The following is an 18,978-nucleotide window of genomic DNA, read 5'->3' on the forward strand; positions in this document are numbered from 1 at the left end:
TAGCTCTGTAAAATCTTCATAAGGATCACAGGGCTTCTATAAAACATTCTTCAGATAACAGGACAGTATTAAACCTCTATTCTTCTTGCCTGAGAAGTGAAAGCTCTCAGCTCTGTCTGAGTCCAAGAGGAATTTCAGGGATTCCTTACTTTATTACCGTCGCTTACGGCAGGTCCTGGATCAGCCCAACTTTGCCAGGAGTCGGGAGAGGTGCGTCACTGATGACTGCGCTCACCACGCCACATGGATTTAAAACAAATACGACAGTGTATTAGGTGTATGTATTTTTCATGCAGCTTCGGGCCCAGTTTATTAGCAGCACACAATACCTGCTGGGCGAAAACAAGTTTGAATCGTCTCTGCCGTTACTGGGCAAGCAAACAGGCACTCTCGGCTACGCGGGCCGGCAAGAAACTCACAGAAATGCATCGCTTGTTTTCCATGTGGTATTAGAGGTCTTGTGCTCAATTCTCGGGTAAATTTTGCTTAGCGGCGAGAAAAAGAAAAAAAAAACGAATAAATATTTTCACGGAAGCTGGCTCTAGTTGGAAAAAAGTATGCCTGTGTTCACCCTCTTTCTGTTTCGCTTGCTTTCCCCGCTTGAGCCGATTTCTTCTCTCGTCCTTTTCCCCGTTTTTTTTTCTTTCCGGAGGAGCAGCGGTCTGTGGTTTCAGGACCAACCGACACGCTTGTTTATTTTTCCCATGCCTACTGCAAATTCCAACATTTCCCCTCGCTGAAAGGATCCGTGTGTGACCGAGCCAGCGCGGCCCGAGAAGAGAGGGCCTGGAAGAAAGAAGGCAAGCTAGGAAAATATCAACAAGTCGTCATTGACATCAGAACAAAAACAAACAGACCCCGGAATAAGGAGCTGCGAAAGAGCTTTTTTTTTTTTTTTTTTCTTCCATTTTTTACATTTTTTATTTTATTTTTTTTTCATGAGGAATCTGTTTCATGTGGTTTTAGGCATCTCGCCAGCCAAATCTAATATGGATTTATATACAAAGAAAGTGCCTAGTTTAACATAATGAATATTCAATCATGCGTGGACCCTGTAAAGCAATTTCACATGAGTAATTGAAAGCAGACTTTGTTTATAAAAAAAAAAAAATAAAAAAAGGAGGGGAAAAAAATAGAAAGCTAAACTGTTGACCCAAAGGGGCTTGAAAATCTCACGCTGGATTAAGTGTTTGCACTGTTGGCATGGACTCCCAGCAAACGGGGCTGAATTCCGGCACTGGATCAGTGCATTCGAACCCCTGTGATCTGGTTACTGAGTGATGTCAGTGCAGAGGGCCACGCTCCCCTCCCCAGGAGCCTGCCTGGACCCCGCAATACTGCGCTTATGAGGGGAGGTGTGTGAACAAGGCCGGTTTCCCACCTGCATAGGTTCGCCATTCATCCGTCCAGGGCTGTGAATAAGATCAGAGGTCTCACCTTGTATCGCTGTGCTTGTGCTATGCGTGACCCTTTCCTCTGACAGTGCAGCTTGTGTTAGCGTCAGATTCCAGGTACAAATTGGATAGGTGTAATGACGAATATGGAAAGAGCTATGCAGGAAAAAAACAACAAACGATGCTACCAGTGAATGGCCCTACGTGCGTTCATATTGCTCAGCTGCTGCCTTTCTCTCTTTCTGCTCCAGATTAAATAAGTTTTAATAAGTAGCATATTAACTAGATAGACAAATGACCAAATACTGTGGACCAAATACTTTACAGCTGACAGCCACATTTCTGGGTCCAGCTGAGTCCAATGAGTAAACTGGAAAAAGACTTGGATCAGCGGTCCTCATTCCTAAATTTCTTCCTCAGTTTTTGAGCAAAGGAGGAATTAAGCTTATATGACCTCCTGTTAAAAGCTGACAAAGAAGGCCGGTATGGAGGCGGCTTTCGTGGGCAACAAGTGTTCACTTTAATTCTGCAAAATAAAACAGGTTATCAAGTTTAGTTTGCGATTCCAGGCAACCTTAATAAATCGGCTTTTCCACAGCCTAACGGCTTCACTCACCGCAAATCTGTCCTCAGCAATAACATGCACCACTAAGCATAGATTAATTTAATAACTCTTTAATATTCTCCGCAGAGTAAGGCACCGCGCCGTCCATGGCATATGTGGTCTCATCGCAGAATGGAATATTACCATGGCTACAGATAGAAAATTACGCAATCATGCAATTTATATTCTATTCAGTCAAAGCGGCACTAAAAGTCCTAATCATTCATTGACTATTTGGAGGATTGTAAAATATCCTCCAGGCATTAAACTATAAAACACTGTAAGCAGCTGGACACTTCTCCTAGCATTAGGATTTAGAAATTGGTAGTTAACACCTCGATTTGGTCAGAGCTCAGACGGAGGGGTGTAGTTATTGGCTAGCTGCCATCACTGTGATTGGTGCTATAGACTTGGCATGCATGTTTCCACCTGCCAGTGATTTTCATTGTAAAAAGCCCATGCTGGTGTATTTCTCTGCAGCCTACTGTCAGTGCTTGGATTCTTAGAGCCATGTCTCACACACCTCCAGCCCTTGACAGTAGCATGACTGGATAATTGACTTACTTGGTGGTGTGTGTTGTTTTGGTTACCCTCTGAAACCCCAACGATTTCAAGCATCACTCTCATATTTAACTCAAGCCCTTCAAAAGTAATTTTAAAAAATGAGTTGTGGCTTGTTTTGGTAGATAAGCCACTATGGAAAGGGTGCGGAAGGGCAGACACCTGGATTCCATTACTTTAGTGACATCCAATCCAGCAGTCAGTGTAGAGGAACGCTCAAATCAACCCATTATATGCCGAAGACCTCCAGCTGCTTGGCTGGATTATTAAAACAATAAACGAATAAACAAGCAAATAGAGTGAAATATTAGCTGCAGATGGAAAAAAAAATCTAGGCAGGGCTTCTTAAGGTCCACAGGAAAGAAAAGCTGGAACATGGGATCACTGGAATGAGCTGGATGTCAGAAGAGGTGTCGGCGTGCGCGCGCGCGCGTGTGTGTGCTGTGTTCTAGCGGGGTCTGGGCTAAGGTGTCTAACCAGGGAGCTCAAACTTCAGTGTTGGAGAAATAAGCTCTGCAGGGCCAGTTTCTTCCTGTTACAGACATTGGACTCCACTCGAGTTCGAATTAAATGAGAAGGGGAAACACTAAACTGTGTTGTGCAGTTTTAGCCTCCACCTTGGAAAATCTATCTACCACTATTGTCTGTCTACCGCCACTGTCTATCTACCACTGATGCGTCTACATTTTTTTTCTTTGTATACTAAGCTATATTTTAGTGAATTATTTATCTCAGTTAAATTCAACTTCTCTCTTTGTTTTTATTCAAACAAGCTGCATTGCCATGTTCACTATTAGCGTTTTACACTTGTAGGCACACTGTCCCCTTATGCGGGAATGACCGCTACAGTCCTGAGCGCAAGTCATTGCCGCCGTCGCTCGCGGGGTATGCATTTAGCAGTTGAACGGAAGGACGGTAAGTGAGCGAGAGCAGCGAAAAGCTTCAGAACTTGTTTGTGTGCTCTGAACACACACCGCCGGCTGCACAAACACACCGTGTTTAATTAGAGGAGATGGAGGTGGGAACGGGAACGCGGGGGGAGGCCCTCATGTATTTTCCATTAACGCGGAGGATGGCGCACGAGGAGTGGGCTGAGGGTTAAGCAAACACAGACCGCTTGAATCTCTCCCACCACGCGCATGTAGACGTGCGGGCGCAGACACAGCCCGGGCGGAGAGGCTGCACGCTGGAAGCCTGCAAGCATACAGCGGAATGCAATCACGCCGAGTCGCTGAACACAACGCTCAGATCGCCAGAGTGCAAATAAGGCATCTGGGTTATTGCTGGGCACAGAGGAGTTATGCAATAGCACCACGTTTTTGTTGGAATCATTCCTGTTCATTTCAGCATAATTTATTTCAAGCCATTGTATGGTATAAATAAACTAGACGTACTGGTGCAGTATTTGGGCGTATTTTTCAAATCACAGGAGATCCTGAGGTGCGCGTGGGGAGTAACATTGAAGGAAATGAAAAATGAAACACTTTACTGGGGTTACACGAGAGTTAATGGTTTACATTTATCAGAATGCCTCAGTACGTGTTTAATTGCCCAAACGTTTGTACCATGTTCCACCACCAACAGGCAGGACAGAGATAACAGTGTATTTAGGCAGTAATTAGCATGTGAGAGAGAGAGAGAGAGAGAGAGAGAGAGTGTGTGTGTGTGTGTGTGTGTGTGTGTGTGTGTGTGTGTGTGTGAGAGAGAGAGAGAGAGTGTGTGTGTGTGTGTGTGTGTGTGTGTGTGTGTGTGTGTGAGAGAGAGAGAGAGAGAGAGAGAGAGAGAGAGAGAGAGAGAGAGAGAGAACTGGTGCAAGTGAACAGCAGCAGGCCTGGCTGTTATTTGCTGGATCTCAGTTTAAAGGCACTGCTGGGTAAACAGACTGAGGAAGGTCAATATTATCCCAGGCTGCTCTGAGTACCGTGGGCCAGGGAGGAACTGACAGCTGTTTCCCTTTTCACTTGCGCTACAAACTGATCAAACATGACAGGACTACAAAGTCCCAACAAATTCTACACACAGATTTAACACTAGTCACTGGGTGGCAATTATTTGAAAACATCAAACAACCAATCTGTCTACACGGATGTGTCAGTCACCCCTTTTAAATGCACTTTTTGTATGGACCTAAACAAACTTAAATACACAAAGTTTTTGGTGAAATGTTCCCACATATTTTTATGCACTGGGTCTAAACATTTAGAATAAATTCTGTGGTCATGGAGGTGGTTAGAACATTTTGAACTTCAAAAGGAGCGATTACATGCGGAAATGTGTTTTTCTGAAACACTAAAAACCCATTTATGCAGTCTCATGCTGCCATCTGCTGGGCAGGGTTCATGTTTTTGTCCTGAATGAGGTTTTGTAGGAGTAAAAACAAAAACAACTAAACTGTGCAAATCAATGCTTTTTCCAGGACTGGAACCCACCGTTCCAAACACCATAAATATCAATGCAATGTGTGACTGTAGATTGCTCTTTTTGTCAAAAGAATATTGCCATTCTATATTGAATTGTGAAAGCAATCAGCTTCTGTGTTTATCTTCCTAGGAAGAGATTATTTCTACAAACTTGGTAGAATAAATCAAAGATAAAGACCTAATTCCACTTTTTATCCGGCAATATTTATTTCATCCGAGTCCACACAGTAGGAATCTATTCCCCCACCTCTGTATTTAAATAGAGTGACAGATCCAAACACCAGCACCAGTGATTTTCCATCATGTTTTCATCATGACTTTTATATGAGCCATGGTGCACAGGAAGGAGCAGTTAATCGAAGCCAATAAGACGTTCTCGGCTGGGCGTTAAAACACACAGACATGCTAGCGTGCGCATGTGTGTGGCTGTGTTTGAGCATCTCGGTTTCCTTCAGCGTTTCTCATCGTCTGTCAACAGACGACAGAAGCCTGAGCAAACAGCATCAGTCAGTGTGTGCACAGTAAACGGGGTGATGAGGGAGAGAGAGAGAGAGCGAGTGAGAGTATTACAACAAGCAGTTGTGTTTTTGACCTCAGGCTGTAAGACAGGCATCCAGCACTGGCTGTCATGCTTTTGTGCTTGTCTCTGAGTCATGTTTGCCTTTCAGTGTACACTGGCTGAGTCTGGGATGTGATCCAAGATCTGAGACGCTGAGTCTGGGATGTGATCTGAGATCTGAAATGACTGAGTCTGGGATGTGATCTGAGACGGTCTGGCATACTCCAGACATTCTCTCTGAAGTGCTTGCTGTCAATTACCACTTTACTGGTTCTTCCCCAATGGGGCAAATAGCAAGAACAGAGCCATATTTATTACAAAAGCTTTATCATAAACACATTAACATGTTAAAAACAGACTAGGGTCAAAAATCTGATCTAAAAAAAGATATTGCAACATACAAAACTTCACACCAAGTGTCCAAAGGAATAGAACGGTTTAACGGAAGTCATGGATGTCTGAGTAGTTTGCAGTGCTGGTCACCCTGTCCATACTGCCCTCGTCACTCATTGAGAGTTTGGGTTGATGGCGGTTTTGGCTTGTTGACTGCTGGTCTTTGGTCTTTAAGGAGCCTCTGAGTGTGCTGTGTGGTGAGAGAGAGGATCATGAAAGGAGAGCAATATGGAAGGCACCATTTCTATGGCTTTGAAAGTCCTGAGGTCATTAGCACCCATCAACATCTTATACCCACACATGCACGCACGCACGCACACATACACACACACTTCACTCACTTATACTTCCTGAAGTCACTTAGACCTCCTGAGGTCTAAATGCTGAGGTTTGATCTGACACTGCTTAGGTGAATAATCCAGGTGAATCACATCACTACCTGATTCAATATCAATAATGTCTCAAAACCCTTGAAATATTCCACTGCCTAGCAAAAACGTCCATGTTCTGCCTCAGGCTAGTGGCAGCAGCTTCTCCTTGCCCTACCACTCCCTTTCCTTAGCTCTGTCCTGGGGGCGGGGCCAGGGAAAAGGGGCCGGCTGAAGACGTAAATGATTCCCAGGCTGAGGAGGCTGGAGAGTGCAGCAGGTCCCACTGCCCCGCCCAGTGTAATGGCAGGAGCGTGGGCCAGGAGCCACGGACGTCGGCGCTTCATGTCCACCTCGATGGCCTGCATCTGGAAGTGTGTGCCGATGATGCCGCACACATGGAACAGCTGGTGGCTATGGCCTGCAGGGGGCAGTGCAGCAAGAAATGGATAGAAAGTTAGGAAGTTGGAAAATGGGCGATTCAGGAAATGTATGATGTCGCTGGGCAAGAGAGGTAATAAAGCCTGTTATTATTAGAAACTATTATTATGAAGTGGAAAATGAATTGCCAGTAAATGCAGTGCTATTACTATGAAAACTGTTGGTATTTTTAATCATTTACTTAGAAAAAAAAATTATATGATTGTATATTTCAAAATAGTACATTTAATAAGTGTACTGTTTTGTTTCTTAAGGGTACAATTAAAACCACTTAATGTGCCATTTTATTTTGTTATTATTTATAGATTGATTTAATAATTCCTTTCTTTCTTTCCCGCTGTAGTAAAATAGCCTCTGAGACACGGGTGCCTGTCATTCCGCGTTTCCAGTACAAACCGTGCTGTAGTCCACACCCCCACTGCACAGACGGCTGTTGTTTTGCAAACAGAGAGAGATGAACCGTGTCTTACCGATGTAGTCAAAGCGGCCGGGGGCCAGCCTCTCTGGCAGGTGGGTGGCGAACAAGAAGCCCGTGAGGAATGCCAAGAGTGTGTGGTAAACATGGAAGGAGTTCGCCTCATTCACAGTACAACCTTCTCCCACACATAGAAAGATCTAGAAAAAGATATATCAGTTTTATATCCATCTAGAATGTTGTTTTGGTTCCAAATGAGAGTTGCTTTAGGGTTATACTTGAACGAGACTGGAATATAATTCCAGGTGTGCTATTTCTGGCAACAGTAGTTCATAGGCTGAGGCTCACACTCACAATAATAGCTCAACTTTTCTAGTATTTAAAAAAATATATATTTATTGTAAATATTATTTATTATCTGGCTGTGTGAGTCACAGTCAGTCACAGCTTTCAGTTCAACCCCAGCCAAGAAAAAAAATAAAATAAATAAAAATTTAAAAAAATAAATAAATAAAAAATAAATAATATATATATATATATATATATATATATATATATATATATATATATATATATATATATATATATATATAAATTTGCATACATAGAACAAGGAATCTTCAAGCTCGTTCTTTGTATTCAAGCGTGTGTGTCTTTGTGTCTGGGGGGTGGTGGGTGCAGGACTCACCCTGTAGAAGAGAGGAATGTTGTCAAACAGGTAGGGGTAGGTGAAGGCAGACACTCGGAGCACTTTGCTCAGTTTTGGCCTTTGGAATTCAGGAAATCTACAGAGAGTAAGACCATCCAGGTGGTGGAGTAATAATCATCACACTGTCAATGACTGACTCACTGGCGTCTTGTGTGGTTTTATCTCAAATGCTCATGTTTTAAATTCACCAGTTTAAAAAAATCAGTATGATTATGGTAAACAACTCATATTTGAAAATCCAAAACATATACCTCTAACATTCTATATGTTAATTCACTTGTGTTACATATCACATTTTAAATTGTACCCCAAATTACATCATTAGAATGTGGAAAATAGTTGCAGAATTGTCCTTGAGTGGTATTCAGTAAAAAATTAAATACTCATATTTTTATTACATTTTTAAGGGATAAAACAGGCTTTTTACTCCTTACATTTCCACTGACCCCTTTTAGTACAACCTAGCTAAATGTTTAAAAGACTGTAAAAAAATTCTTTCTCTCAACAACAGAATTCCCAAACCTTTTACTGTTTTTTTTATTATTAAAAAACTATCAAATTTATATGTGTAAAAATAAACTGCCCACATGTATGCTAATTTATATTTGTGCAACGATCAGTAAGCCAACTTCCTATATTTACCACATCATACACACACAAAAAAGAAAACTTCAGATTTATTTATTAAAATGTTTACCTTCTACTTTTAAATATTTTAGTATGTAAAATTCTGATACAGTAAGCTATCTGCTTAAGTAGATTTTCTTTGTATGTTTTACACTTCTGCCAATATCTGGATATCTAAACAAGAGACTAAGTGAAAATACTACTAAACCATAGCCTGATATGCTTCCCTTTTAGAGAGGCTACTGTTTGATTTAATATATGTATATATAATTATATATATAAACAATTCAAAATTAATAAATACCCCATCTGACCTAAAAGAAAGATGCAGGTGACTATGAATCTTGTTTATCTGGCTTGTGCACAGCACAGATTATGAAACGCTGGACTTCAACATTCAACAGGCTTGATGTCAATCAAACTCCTAAACTCAGGGATCCTGACCATGACCAAGTTAACAACTTGTAATGTACATTTAACCTTCTACCTCAGCCATGCATGTGCAATTTGATGAAGATACTGTCAAACAGTTATAAATCTATAACATGATCAGGAGCAGTCAAATACGGCAGACATCCAGCTATGTCTGTCTATGTCCAACTATACATAGCATATCACATAGCATATCATATATAAGGGCATAAATGTTTGAATAATTTTCATATAGTATACAGTTTCTTCTTGTGTTGCTAAGCAATGCAAGCATGCCGGCAGACAGAACACAGTGGATGGCTGTTATTTTAACTGGAGTGCTTCTGCAGAAGGACACGTTATCTCACAGGCTGGAAATGCCATACAACCAGGGCTACAGGCCCACGCACATTCAGAATCAAAATCAAGACCTGTATGTTTGTTTTGTAGACAAGCATACAGTTTGTACAGACATAACAAAAATGATGTCTGTACAACTAGTTTGTACATAACGAAAAACATACAGACATAATGAAAATGTGGATCAAACTACTGTTTCTTGCCTTTTTTGCATAAACAAGCTGTTTTCTTATTTCATTTCTGATTCAATGCATGAGTCAAACTTATTAAAATGCAGTCAACCTGTACACTGACCTGATTTGCTATTTGGACATAATTGCTGATGTTAAACTGTAAGTTTCAGAACATCATTAAGAAGACGGTCATGCCTTCATTTATTCAGGCGAAAGTGAAAGCATCCAAAAGGAAGTCATGAGGAAGGGAAGCTTTCTAAAGCACAAAACACTGCAGCCAATTGGTTTGAAAAATGGTTCATTACTTGAAGCATTCGTTTACACAGTGCCACTCGTGCCCTGCTGATCCAAACTATTTATACTATCCAAACTCAGAGGAAACCCAGAGCTATGTATGCAAACTACACTAGTGCTCATAAAAGTTCAGGGCTTATAAATTGTTCAACTACTATTAATATATTGAATTAATATATTGACACTGAACTTCGAACTCTAATATTGTTTATAAGTATTTATAAGTATCTCATCCACTTAGGCTCACTAACAGTCACGTGGATGGATATACGCGGAATGAAGCTTCAGACATCAGCAATCATGTGACTAACAAAGCAACACAAACACAGGAACGCTGCTTTGGAAAATTCTGTTCTGTATGTTTTGACACGAGCACCAAAAAATCAGTGTCATCACTACAGCACTCTACATTACATTACACGTCTGCGCTTGGATACTGGACACTGTGGCAATTTAAGCAATTTAGGCCATCACAGTACGTAAAGCAAATGACAGACGACAGAGGACAACGAAATATCAATACAGTGAGTTAAGTGGGTGACGACTGCACACAGTAGTGAATGACTTTGAGATGAGATGATTTTACCTTTTCTTGATGTCATGATTATAGTGGAAAAATGGTAAGCCAAGCCTTAGCAGACAAAGAGGACAGGAAGACAAGAATTCAAACACTAGCAGAGTCTCGGGGAGTGGCTGGCACTACAGTGACCTGGCACCCACTTCACACAGAGTCAGTGGAACCCTGAGAGCTATGGAGTACCAAATGGAAAGAGCTTGTTACTCTTCTTAGCTAGCATTTTATTAACATTTAGCTCAATTTCTATATATTTATTCCTGATTTATTTCAGCATGTTTTGGCCTGACCTGTGCGTACTTGTGTACAGTTTCTCATCAAATACTATCACCATTTTCTTGGCAAAAACTCAGACATAATCACAATAGACATTTAAAAGATTAAAAAAAAAAAATCAGCTAAAAATGAACAACAAGCTTTTTACATTTGGCACCCCATAGAGAGACCCTAAGACATTACACAACTTACTTGCAAGTTTTAGCCTATTTAATCAAGTTTATTAAACTTAAAACCTTAGTTCTTTAAGTGTATTACATTTGTCACAATTTTACTAAAATAAAATGTAACAAAACAAAACATTTCAGTAGCACACCATTATTCAGCATTATTCAGAATAAACAACACTATTCACTACAGGTATGTAGCCTACTTTAGACTTATTCCTAAACAGAATATTCTTTGATTCCTGGTAATGTGTTGCATGCACGTATAGGGAGAAGTATGGAAACTTACAGTGCTCCTACTTTCATCTCTCTATGTTTAAATGTTTAACCCAAATGTTTAGGTTCGGAAAGGTAAACATGCTAATTGGCTGTGTTCCGTTTGCATCTGCTGCACTGAAAATCCTGCTGTGAAAAGCTTGTACTTCTTCCATAGCTTTAATTACGGCAGGATCAAGGCCACAGTGTGAGCCATCTTAACCAGCCCATTGCAAATACACTGTGATTCTTCTACCAGCTATTCTATATAGTAGCTGTTCCTAATAAAGTAATCACTCAGTGTATGTGTACGCTTTCCCTGTGGCCTGTGATTCCATGGCTGAAGTAGAATCAATATGGTTGGGTATGAACATCAAAACTTCCATTTAAATGAGCAGAGTTAAGTAGCTAAAATACTTATTCAAGCAAAATTGTCATTGAAGATGATGTATTTAGTGTCTCCTGAGTCTTTCAGTTTCCAAAAGACTGCAGCAGACTAAGGTGATACTTTAACATGTAAGTGGGTAACTGTGTTCCGCTGAGGGTGAGAATAGTGACTGAAGATCTTTGTCTTTGTCTGCTGTCGTTGTGTGTGCATGCATGCCTACCTGGAGTAGCAGGCCATGGTGGTACAGAGGGCGGTGTTGAATACAGCCACTGGTATGTAATACGTGTGAAATGGTCCGTTCACCCATGCATCCGGCATAACATATGCAGAGTAGGTGATGGCTGAACCTGAACACCGAAATAATGATGGAATTTTGACCACACTCATCAGTGTTAAAAGGACACTTTTAAAAAAAAAAACCAAAAAAACCCAAATGTTTTGTAAAAAGCTGTTTGGGTCATGGCGATTTGAGTTTTGTAGCAGAATCTCTAGCCGACAGCAGAAGCATGTTTAATTAGATTCCAGAGCAGGTTCGACATTATTTCTTCATAGAAAGCTTTTGACCTCTCATTTTCACTGCAGGCCAGTCATAACAGCAAACAGAAACTGCACTGAAACATACACACATCACAATGTCTAGATTATATCTTTGATGTGTAAACAATGCACAGCGTGTGTACTGAGTATGCAGTGTGTGTGTTTTGTGCGTCTCCCCTACCCAGGCTGTACAGGCTGAGAGCTCCGTAGTCAAAGAAGAAGCAGACGTGACGCGCACGCATGGACATGCTGCTGAAGGTGTGTGCACAGCTGGACGCCAGCGGGTACACACAGCAGGACAGAAGGTAGACTAGCAGTGGCCATGAGTACGCATCACTCCACACGTCCTGCATGAACACCACTGTCAGCAGCTTCCACAGAAAATACCTGAGAAGGAGAGGAGGAGAGAGAGAGAGTGAGGAGGAAAGAGAGCGAGGAGGAGGAGAGTGTGAGGAGACAGGAGGAGAGAGAGAGAGGAGGAGGAGAGTGAGAGGCAGAGAGAGAGAGAGATAGGAGGAGAGAGTGAGAGGAGACAGGAGGAGAGAGAGAGGAGGAGGAGAGTGAGAGGCAGAGAGCGAGAGAGAGAGAGAGAGAGAGAGAGCGAGGAGGAGGAGAGTGAGAGGCAGAGAGAGAGAGAGAGATAGGAGGAGAGAGTGAGAGGAGACAGGAGGAGAGAGAGGAGGAGGAGAGTGAGAGGCAGAGAGAGAGAGAGAGAGGAGGAGGAGAGTGAGAGGCAGAGAGAGTGAGAGGAGGAGAGGAGAGAGGAGGAGAGTGAGAGGAGACAGGAGGAGAGAGAGAGAGGAGGAGGAGAGTGAGAGGAGACAGGAGGAGAGAGAGAGAGGAGGAGGAGAGTGAGAGGCAGAGAGAGTGAGAGGAGGAGAGGCGGACAGCATGTATGTGTTCACATGCCTGCTGAAAACACCTGCCATGTTGGAATTCATTAAGGAGAAACGTGGTGAAGTCCGTGTACGTGAACGGCTAACAGCTAGCAAGAACAATGTGGACAAGTGAAATTGTTCCTTGCAGTTGCTAATAATGTTGATAATGTTAGAGATATACCGTGAGATCCATTACAGTATGTCCTCAAAAGTGTGGCTGTTCTGAACGCAGACTCTCAAACCCTCTACAACCTAATAGCAAAACAAACAACTCCTACACAACTTTAAGAATTCTCAGAATATCCCGTTTCATCTCCGTTTTAGAAACTCTGTTCAGATGCTCCGAGGAGAAATGAAATGAAGAGAAGGTAGATACTGGCGGAGGAAGGAGGAAGGAGGAAGGTCTCTGGGCGGATATGGCAACAACTGCAGTGGGCATGGATACAGCGTTAATGATCTGCCATGGAAAAACCCAGACAATGGCTGCCTTCTATACACCTGTCTGACCAGCTCGGACTTGTTAAAATTGACATTGAATTTGTTACCAGCAACATCTTTAACATGCACGTGTACACACACACACACACACACACACACACACACACACACACACACACACACACACACACACACACACACACACACACACACACACACACACACACACACCCTTTATCTGCACTATATGCGGAATATAAAGTCTGGACTGAAATTACGTAACACGGTAGATAAGGTAGGCGTGTGGAAGAAAGCTATGGAGCTCTGGCAAGCTCTGGAAGCCTGCAGGAACCAAGAGCACCTCCCAGCTTCTCCCGGGCAGATCACATGCTGCCAGGCACTGAAACCTTCCATGCTTGAAGGTTAATGAACATTTGGTTGTGCTGAAGAATGAAGGCCCTTTTATCCCACTACTTAAAAATCATGCTGTGAAGTGCGAACGACCGTGACCGCTCACCGTACAATTCTACAGGTGTTCGAGCTAAATATAACCATGACAGAAGTGCCTGCAATAAAACAAACAAACGAGAGGATAGGTGAGTTTAAAAAGAGTACTAATGGTTCCTGCGCGGTGTGTTTGCAGGGCTTGTTTGACCTGCAGATAAGACTGAAGCTCAGGTGAGATGGGGAATTGCTCAGAGTGCTTTACTTGTTCCCTGCCTTCGTGCGTGACTCTCCAGCTCATGGTGATTTGACAGCTGTCATGCTGAAATCATATGATGTAAACCATATTTGCTTGTGGTCCTGAGCTAACCCCACAGTAGCTGTTTATCCATCATGAATCCTGGGAAAACATGAAGTAACCCAACCACACCGGTACACAGTTTACGGGCTTATTACTCACTGGGCCCTGAAGAATACAAAGTGACAGGAACCAGTGTCAGTGTGACATGTTTACCAGCGGTGGAGGGCCCAACGAACGCCAGGAGCTCATTAGCAGCATGGGGAGAGCCACTCCAAGACTCCCCCCCGCCCCAACCCCCCAAGACAGCCCCAGCAGGGCAGCCCCCAGCGTGGGGAGAGGAAGGGAGCTCAGGCTAAAGCGATACTCTCATCCCTGGATGGCGCACTTTGCATTCCAATGCACGGCGCTAGCCGACAAACAGGCTAAATGCGGTTTTCCGTGTATTCCATCTCCATCTGTTAGAGGTGCGCGTAGTGAAATAGTAGCGCTCCACTGAGAGGGTGGTGTGCATGCAATGTGAAACAGAGGGAGACAGAGTGATGTCCTATACACTCTAGGTGTGTGTGTGTGTGTGTGTGTGTGTGTTAGCAGTTGTTCTGGAGAGAAGAGGCTTCAGTCTCACCAGGTGGGTAAGAAGTGGGTCCACACATTTAGAGTCTCGTTGGTGAGCTGGAAAAGGCTGAGGACACAATCAGTAGCGGAGCTACGGGGATGGCGATACCCAGAGATAATACTGTCCTCCTGGAATGCCTACCACACACACACACACACACACACACACACACCTTTAGCCAAAGGCGCACTATCGCATGCCACACTAGTAACCCTGACCATACACTGAAACGTACATGTGTGAGTTATACACCACGTAGTTTGCGACTCATAACGACTTCTAAAATAACAAGCACTGCTATCCCATTGAAAGATTTCTTAAGCGTCCAAAGTCTGTCTTACAGCCAAACCACAGAACCACAGTTTCTTGGTCAGAATATGTAATAAAGTGTAACATTTATAAGGAATCACCCTCTGAAATGAAATGGACTCCCCCAAGACACTATTCTGAAAAGAACAGTATAGGAACAGTGTACGAACAGCATGCTGTGCTGGTGTGTAAGTGATTGTGTGTATGCTGCTGGACTTACTCTAGGTACTTGGTGGACGCTGAAGACACGGGGAAGCTTGATCAAGCTGAACATGTTGTGTCGGCTACAGCCTGGTCTGGCTCACACAGGCAACTGAGGAACACAAGCACAGCGAGCCAGTGACACTGCCTGAACCCAGACCAGTTCAGCCGGCCCTGCCTCCTACTCTGCCCACGCACGCGCAAACACACACAAACACACACTGCTGTTCAGCAGACTGTTTTACACTTTACACTCGAGACACAGACTCTCTGGGACTATTGGCTAATTATTGTACTCAAGAGGGAGAGACACATACACATACACATACACGCACACACCCACAACACAACAAGCAAGCACAAGCCCCAGAGGCTTGTGAGTACCAGCTTTCTCACCTCTGAACTATAAGCTTTGTATATCAGGTATTTGTCCTACCTTTAGCGGGTCAAACAGGTTTCTGTCCTGAAGAAACCAGAAATCCTTGAATCTTCTCTAAATTCTGTGTAAATAGATGGCATTGTCATGAGCAAAGAAGCAGAGAATCTGCTCCTGATCTCAACTGGGTAGGGTCTTCAGTGCTCCTGCAAGTCACCCAGAAACCTCAGTGCTCCTGCGGTTCTCCCAGGAACCTCAGTGCTCTTGCGGTTCTCCCGGGAACCTTGGCACTCCTAGAGTTCACCTGGAAACCTCAGCTCTCTTGCGGTTCACCCATCTCTCAGTCAGCCTGTTTCCTGAGCTGCTTCAGTGAACAGTCAGCCTGGCAGTCCACAGGGCTGTGGCCTTATCAGTTTCACCCAGCCCAGGTACAGCACTGAATGAATGGAGGGTGTGTGTGTGTGTGTGTGTGAGAGAGAGAGAGAAAGCGCAAGCAAGCAAGAGGTGAACGGCAACTAGAAAGCAAACAAATCTTTTTTCTCTCTCCCACTCTCACCTACACACATGCGCCATCCATTTATTGCATGTTCACACTACGCTTTAACACACTCGGCATACGACATATGCATCATGTTGCTATAGAGATGTGATCTTGTGCAAACTCTAAAACCTTAAAAGCAAACAGTATGGGCTCGTTTATATCTCTCGGGTTTCCTTCACGATAAGATGTTATTAGATGGCGGGTGGCTACTCACTCATTAATCTGCAGAACAGCACATTAAATGCGAAGCACAAAGTGAGATATTAAATGTAGCAAATCACTTAAAGCTCGACCACACCCAGAGGTCGGTTACCAAACAAAAGATTTCATTTCTACAGCTACAAAACCAGAATAACAAAGTGGTCATGTGGATTAAACCCAGAACATATTTTTAAAGGCCATTAACATATCATAACAAATGTTTACAAAATGTGACCATTTACCTTTGAAAAAAAAAAAAAAAAAGTAACAAGATTACAATCTAAGGACTCGTTATTAACAACTAGCTTGACATTGCGGTATTTCTTAGGATGACTGTTTGGCCAGGTCCTCCAGTGGGAGGTTTTGCTATTTAAAGAGTCTCAGCTCTGTTCATCACATCAAGTGTTTTGATTTCTTCTCACCTCGTTCTCACTTCTGGTAGCAACTGAAAAAGAACATGTTAAATGGTAGATAAGCACATTGTTAGCTATTAAATAAAGAGTGAACCACATAAAAATAAATTCATGGACATCATTTAAAGCGTAGGACAGGTACGAAACAGCTGCAGGAGCCTTGGTGCGTAAAGTAGTTACTATATCAACCACACGACGGCAGTATTTTCAAAGCGCAGTCTCAAAGAACCAGCGTCTGGGCTCAAGTCAAGATAACAGACAATGTAATGTAATTACCCTGAGAACCACATGATGGCAGTGTTTTCAAACAAATTAAGAAGCAACCTGTTCAATTATTTCATGAAGTGTCCTTGATCAGACTTCAAAGGCACGTAAAAAAAATTCTACTTGACCTGCAGAATCACAATTCAGAAAAGGCAATTGCGTGCGTGTGATCATATCTCAGATTAATGGCCTACCACAAGAGCTCCCCAAGCAAATATTTCAGTGAAAGGTTGGCCTAGCTATCAATCTCTAGAACCATTCCAGCACACATCTCCTGAAACCCACACTATTCTCATTTCTATTTGGAATCTGTAACTAGTAATGCCTGTAATAGCTGTAGAATGTAAACAATTCCTTTCAACAATCAGCAGCCTCTAATACTCCTTGAACTTCTTGCATCAGGACACTGAATTTAATGGGGTTAAACCGAGATCGTACAGCAGCAGTAAACATCCCTGAAAGTAAAAAGTTGGCAACTGACCACCCCCCACCCCCCCCCAACAAAAATTGTTTGAATGAAATTCCGGGATTGATTCCTTCAGCCCAGCACCCGTGACCTCTGATTCCTCTCTGGGAAACGGAACAAGAACAGTGTGGTCTGTTTGGGTGACAGAAGTCCGCCTGAAATAAAATAGTGCAAACCATCAAGCAGTACACAGGCTAGCAGAAAATAATAAGCATGCTGAAGTGGGTCATGAGCTGGGAAAGGCTAGAGACCTCTGATTTAGTTCACCGACTCCAGGGGGTGCTGGCACTCACCGTACACACCTAGGCACACCATATTTCAAATGAAAATTGTTTTTCAAAATTTCATTAAGTTGTCACAAAACGGAGCTGAATAAGTTTCTCGCTGGCAGATTGCGATGGATTGGGTGTTAATCAAGTTTTTTTCCCCCCTCTCCGTTAACAGGAAGTCTGCTGTGTGTACTTCCTCCCTCCTGCCTCAGTTCGCCAAACACTACGGCCCGTCTGTCTCTGCTGTTTAGTCTGCTCTGCTGAGTGGTGTGTGTGTGTGAGCACTGCATGTGCTGCAAGGTGGTCAGACCCAAGCAGAGGTGGTGTGTGTGTGTGCGCGTGTGCGGTCCAGACAGCCCCCAGCTGGATGCATAATTCAGCAGCAGTGGTTTGGGGGCCCAGACGGGCCACAGACAGAAGTGGTGCCTGTCACACACCCACAGCAGCACCGCCGTGGCACACTGGCACCCTTTGTGCGCTGGTGACATCTCTCCTGCAGCCATGTGTACGAGAATGTGGCAACAACTCTATTTGGGACCCCGAGACGATACGGAGAGGGCGGAAGTAAATAAGTAAGTAAATAAATATGGGGAAGAGGGTGGAAATACAACCGCTGAGCAAGACGCTGACGGAGGAAGGGTGGCTCTGCCACAAGCCTGATTCATGATGTCACGAGAGGGGCAGTGTCAAGGCTGCCAGAAGGCTCGTTAGTGTCGGCGGGACTGAAAATGGGGAGAGAATACAGGTCGTCACTGCTCACTGCTCTTTGGGGGTGCAACCCGCCGGTGGTGTGTGTGTGTGTGTGTCTTCCTAGAAAGTGAAAGGTGAAAAATCCACTTAGCACAAAACACGCATAGCACCTCACCGCTTTGAAGCCTTGCTAGCTTTCGCTGACACACACTCAAGTGATGTAAAGACTAGACAAGTGTTAATCCACAGTTAGTCATCAGTCCCAGAAGGTCGGTTCAGCTTTAGTCTATGGGGGAAGCAGCACCATGACCTCATTAAGACGCAATAACCAGCAGGGAGAGAAGAACATGGAGGAACTAGCATGGGGGGATATAAAGAAAGAGAGAGAGAATGCTAGAGAAAGTGAGTGATGTAAAGTCTGCAACTAATACTGAAGACTGGAGTCCATAAATGCTCAGGAAAGACTACAGAGGCTCAGCTAGCCTGAACAAAGTTTACTGCCTATTGTTTCAGCCCTCAGCAGTTGGTCATTCAAATGGAGGGATGAGTGAGTGAGTGAGTGAGTGTGTGAGTGAGCGAGTGTGTGAGTGAGCGAGGAGAGGGAACATTCAAAGAGCAAAATAGAATGTTTAATCGAACCCATTTTGG

The 18,978-nt window shown here is 43.3% G+C and overlaps 1 protein-coding gene across 8 annotated transcripts; it reads right to left on the reverse strand.

The window, feature by feature from the left end:
- Nucleotides 1–5,848: 5,848 nt before the first annotated feature.
- Nucleotides 5,849–18,938, reverse strand: paqr5b (progestin and adipoQ receptor family member Vb). Of its 8 annotated transcripts, none has more exons than XR_014119480.1 (9): nucleotides 15,130–18,938; nucleotides 14,610–14,737; nucleotides 12,108–12,313; nucleotides 11,610–11,736; nucleotides 10,316–10,360; nucleotides 7,844–7,940; nucleotides 7,211–7,355; nucleotides 6,273–6,720; nucleotides 5,849–6,121 (listed from the first exon to the last, which is right to left on the reverse strand). XR_014119480.1 is itself a non-coding variant. In XM_081705894.1 (9 exons), exons 2-9 carry the CDS (start codon nucleotides 15,181–15,183, stop codon nucleotides 6,449–6,451), a joined length of 1,074 nt encoding a protein of 357 aa, XP_081562020.1. In that variant the 5' UTR covers nucleotides 15,184–15,222; nucleotides 15,547–18,938; the 3' UTR covers nucleotides 5,849–6,448. The 8 variants fall into 8 exon arrangements, 7 of the variants coding, with proteins under 7 accessions (XP_081562020.1, XP_081562019.1, XP_081562018.1 ...); XM_081705894.1 differs by having other exon boundaries at nucleotides 5,849–6,720; nucleotides 15,130–15,222; nucleotides 15,547–18,938; XM_081705893.1 differs by having other exon boundaries at nucleotides 5,849–6,720; nucleotides 15,130–15,296; nucleotides 15,547–18,938.
- Between the last annotated feature and the right edge of the window lie 40 nt (nucleotides 18,939–18,978).

The sequence above is a fragment of the Electrophorus electricus genome, chromosome 23 (genome assembly GCF_041902795.1).
Source record: "Electrophorus electricus isolate QZ-2024a chromosome 23, ASM4190279v1, whole genome shotgun sequence".
Classification (NCBI taxonomy): Eukaryota; Metazoa; Chordata; class Actinopteri; order Gymnotiformes; family Gymnotidae; genus Electrophorus; species Electrophorus electricus.

Coding starts and splice junctions, on each gene's coding strand:
- paqr5b (XM_081705894.1), bottom strand. CDS start 15,183: ATGTTCAGCTTGATCAAGCTTCCCCGTGTCTTCAGCGTCCACCAAGTA. Junction 12,314..14,609: donor ACCCACTTCTTACCCACCTG/GTGAGACTGAAG, acceptor TCTCCTTCTCAG/GTATTTTCTGTGGAAGCTGC. Junction 7,356..7,843: donor ACATTCCTCTCTTCTACAGG/GTGAGTCCTGCA, acceptor ATCTTTTTCTAG/ATCTTTCTATGTGTGGGAGA.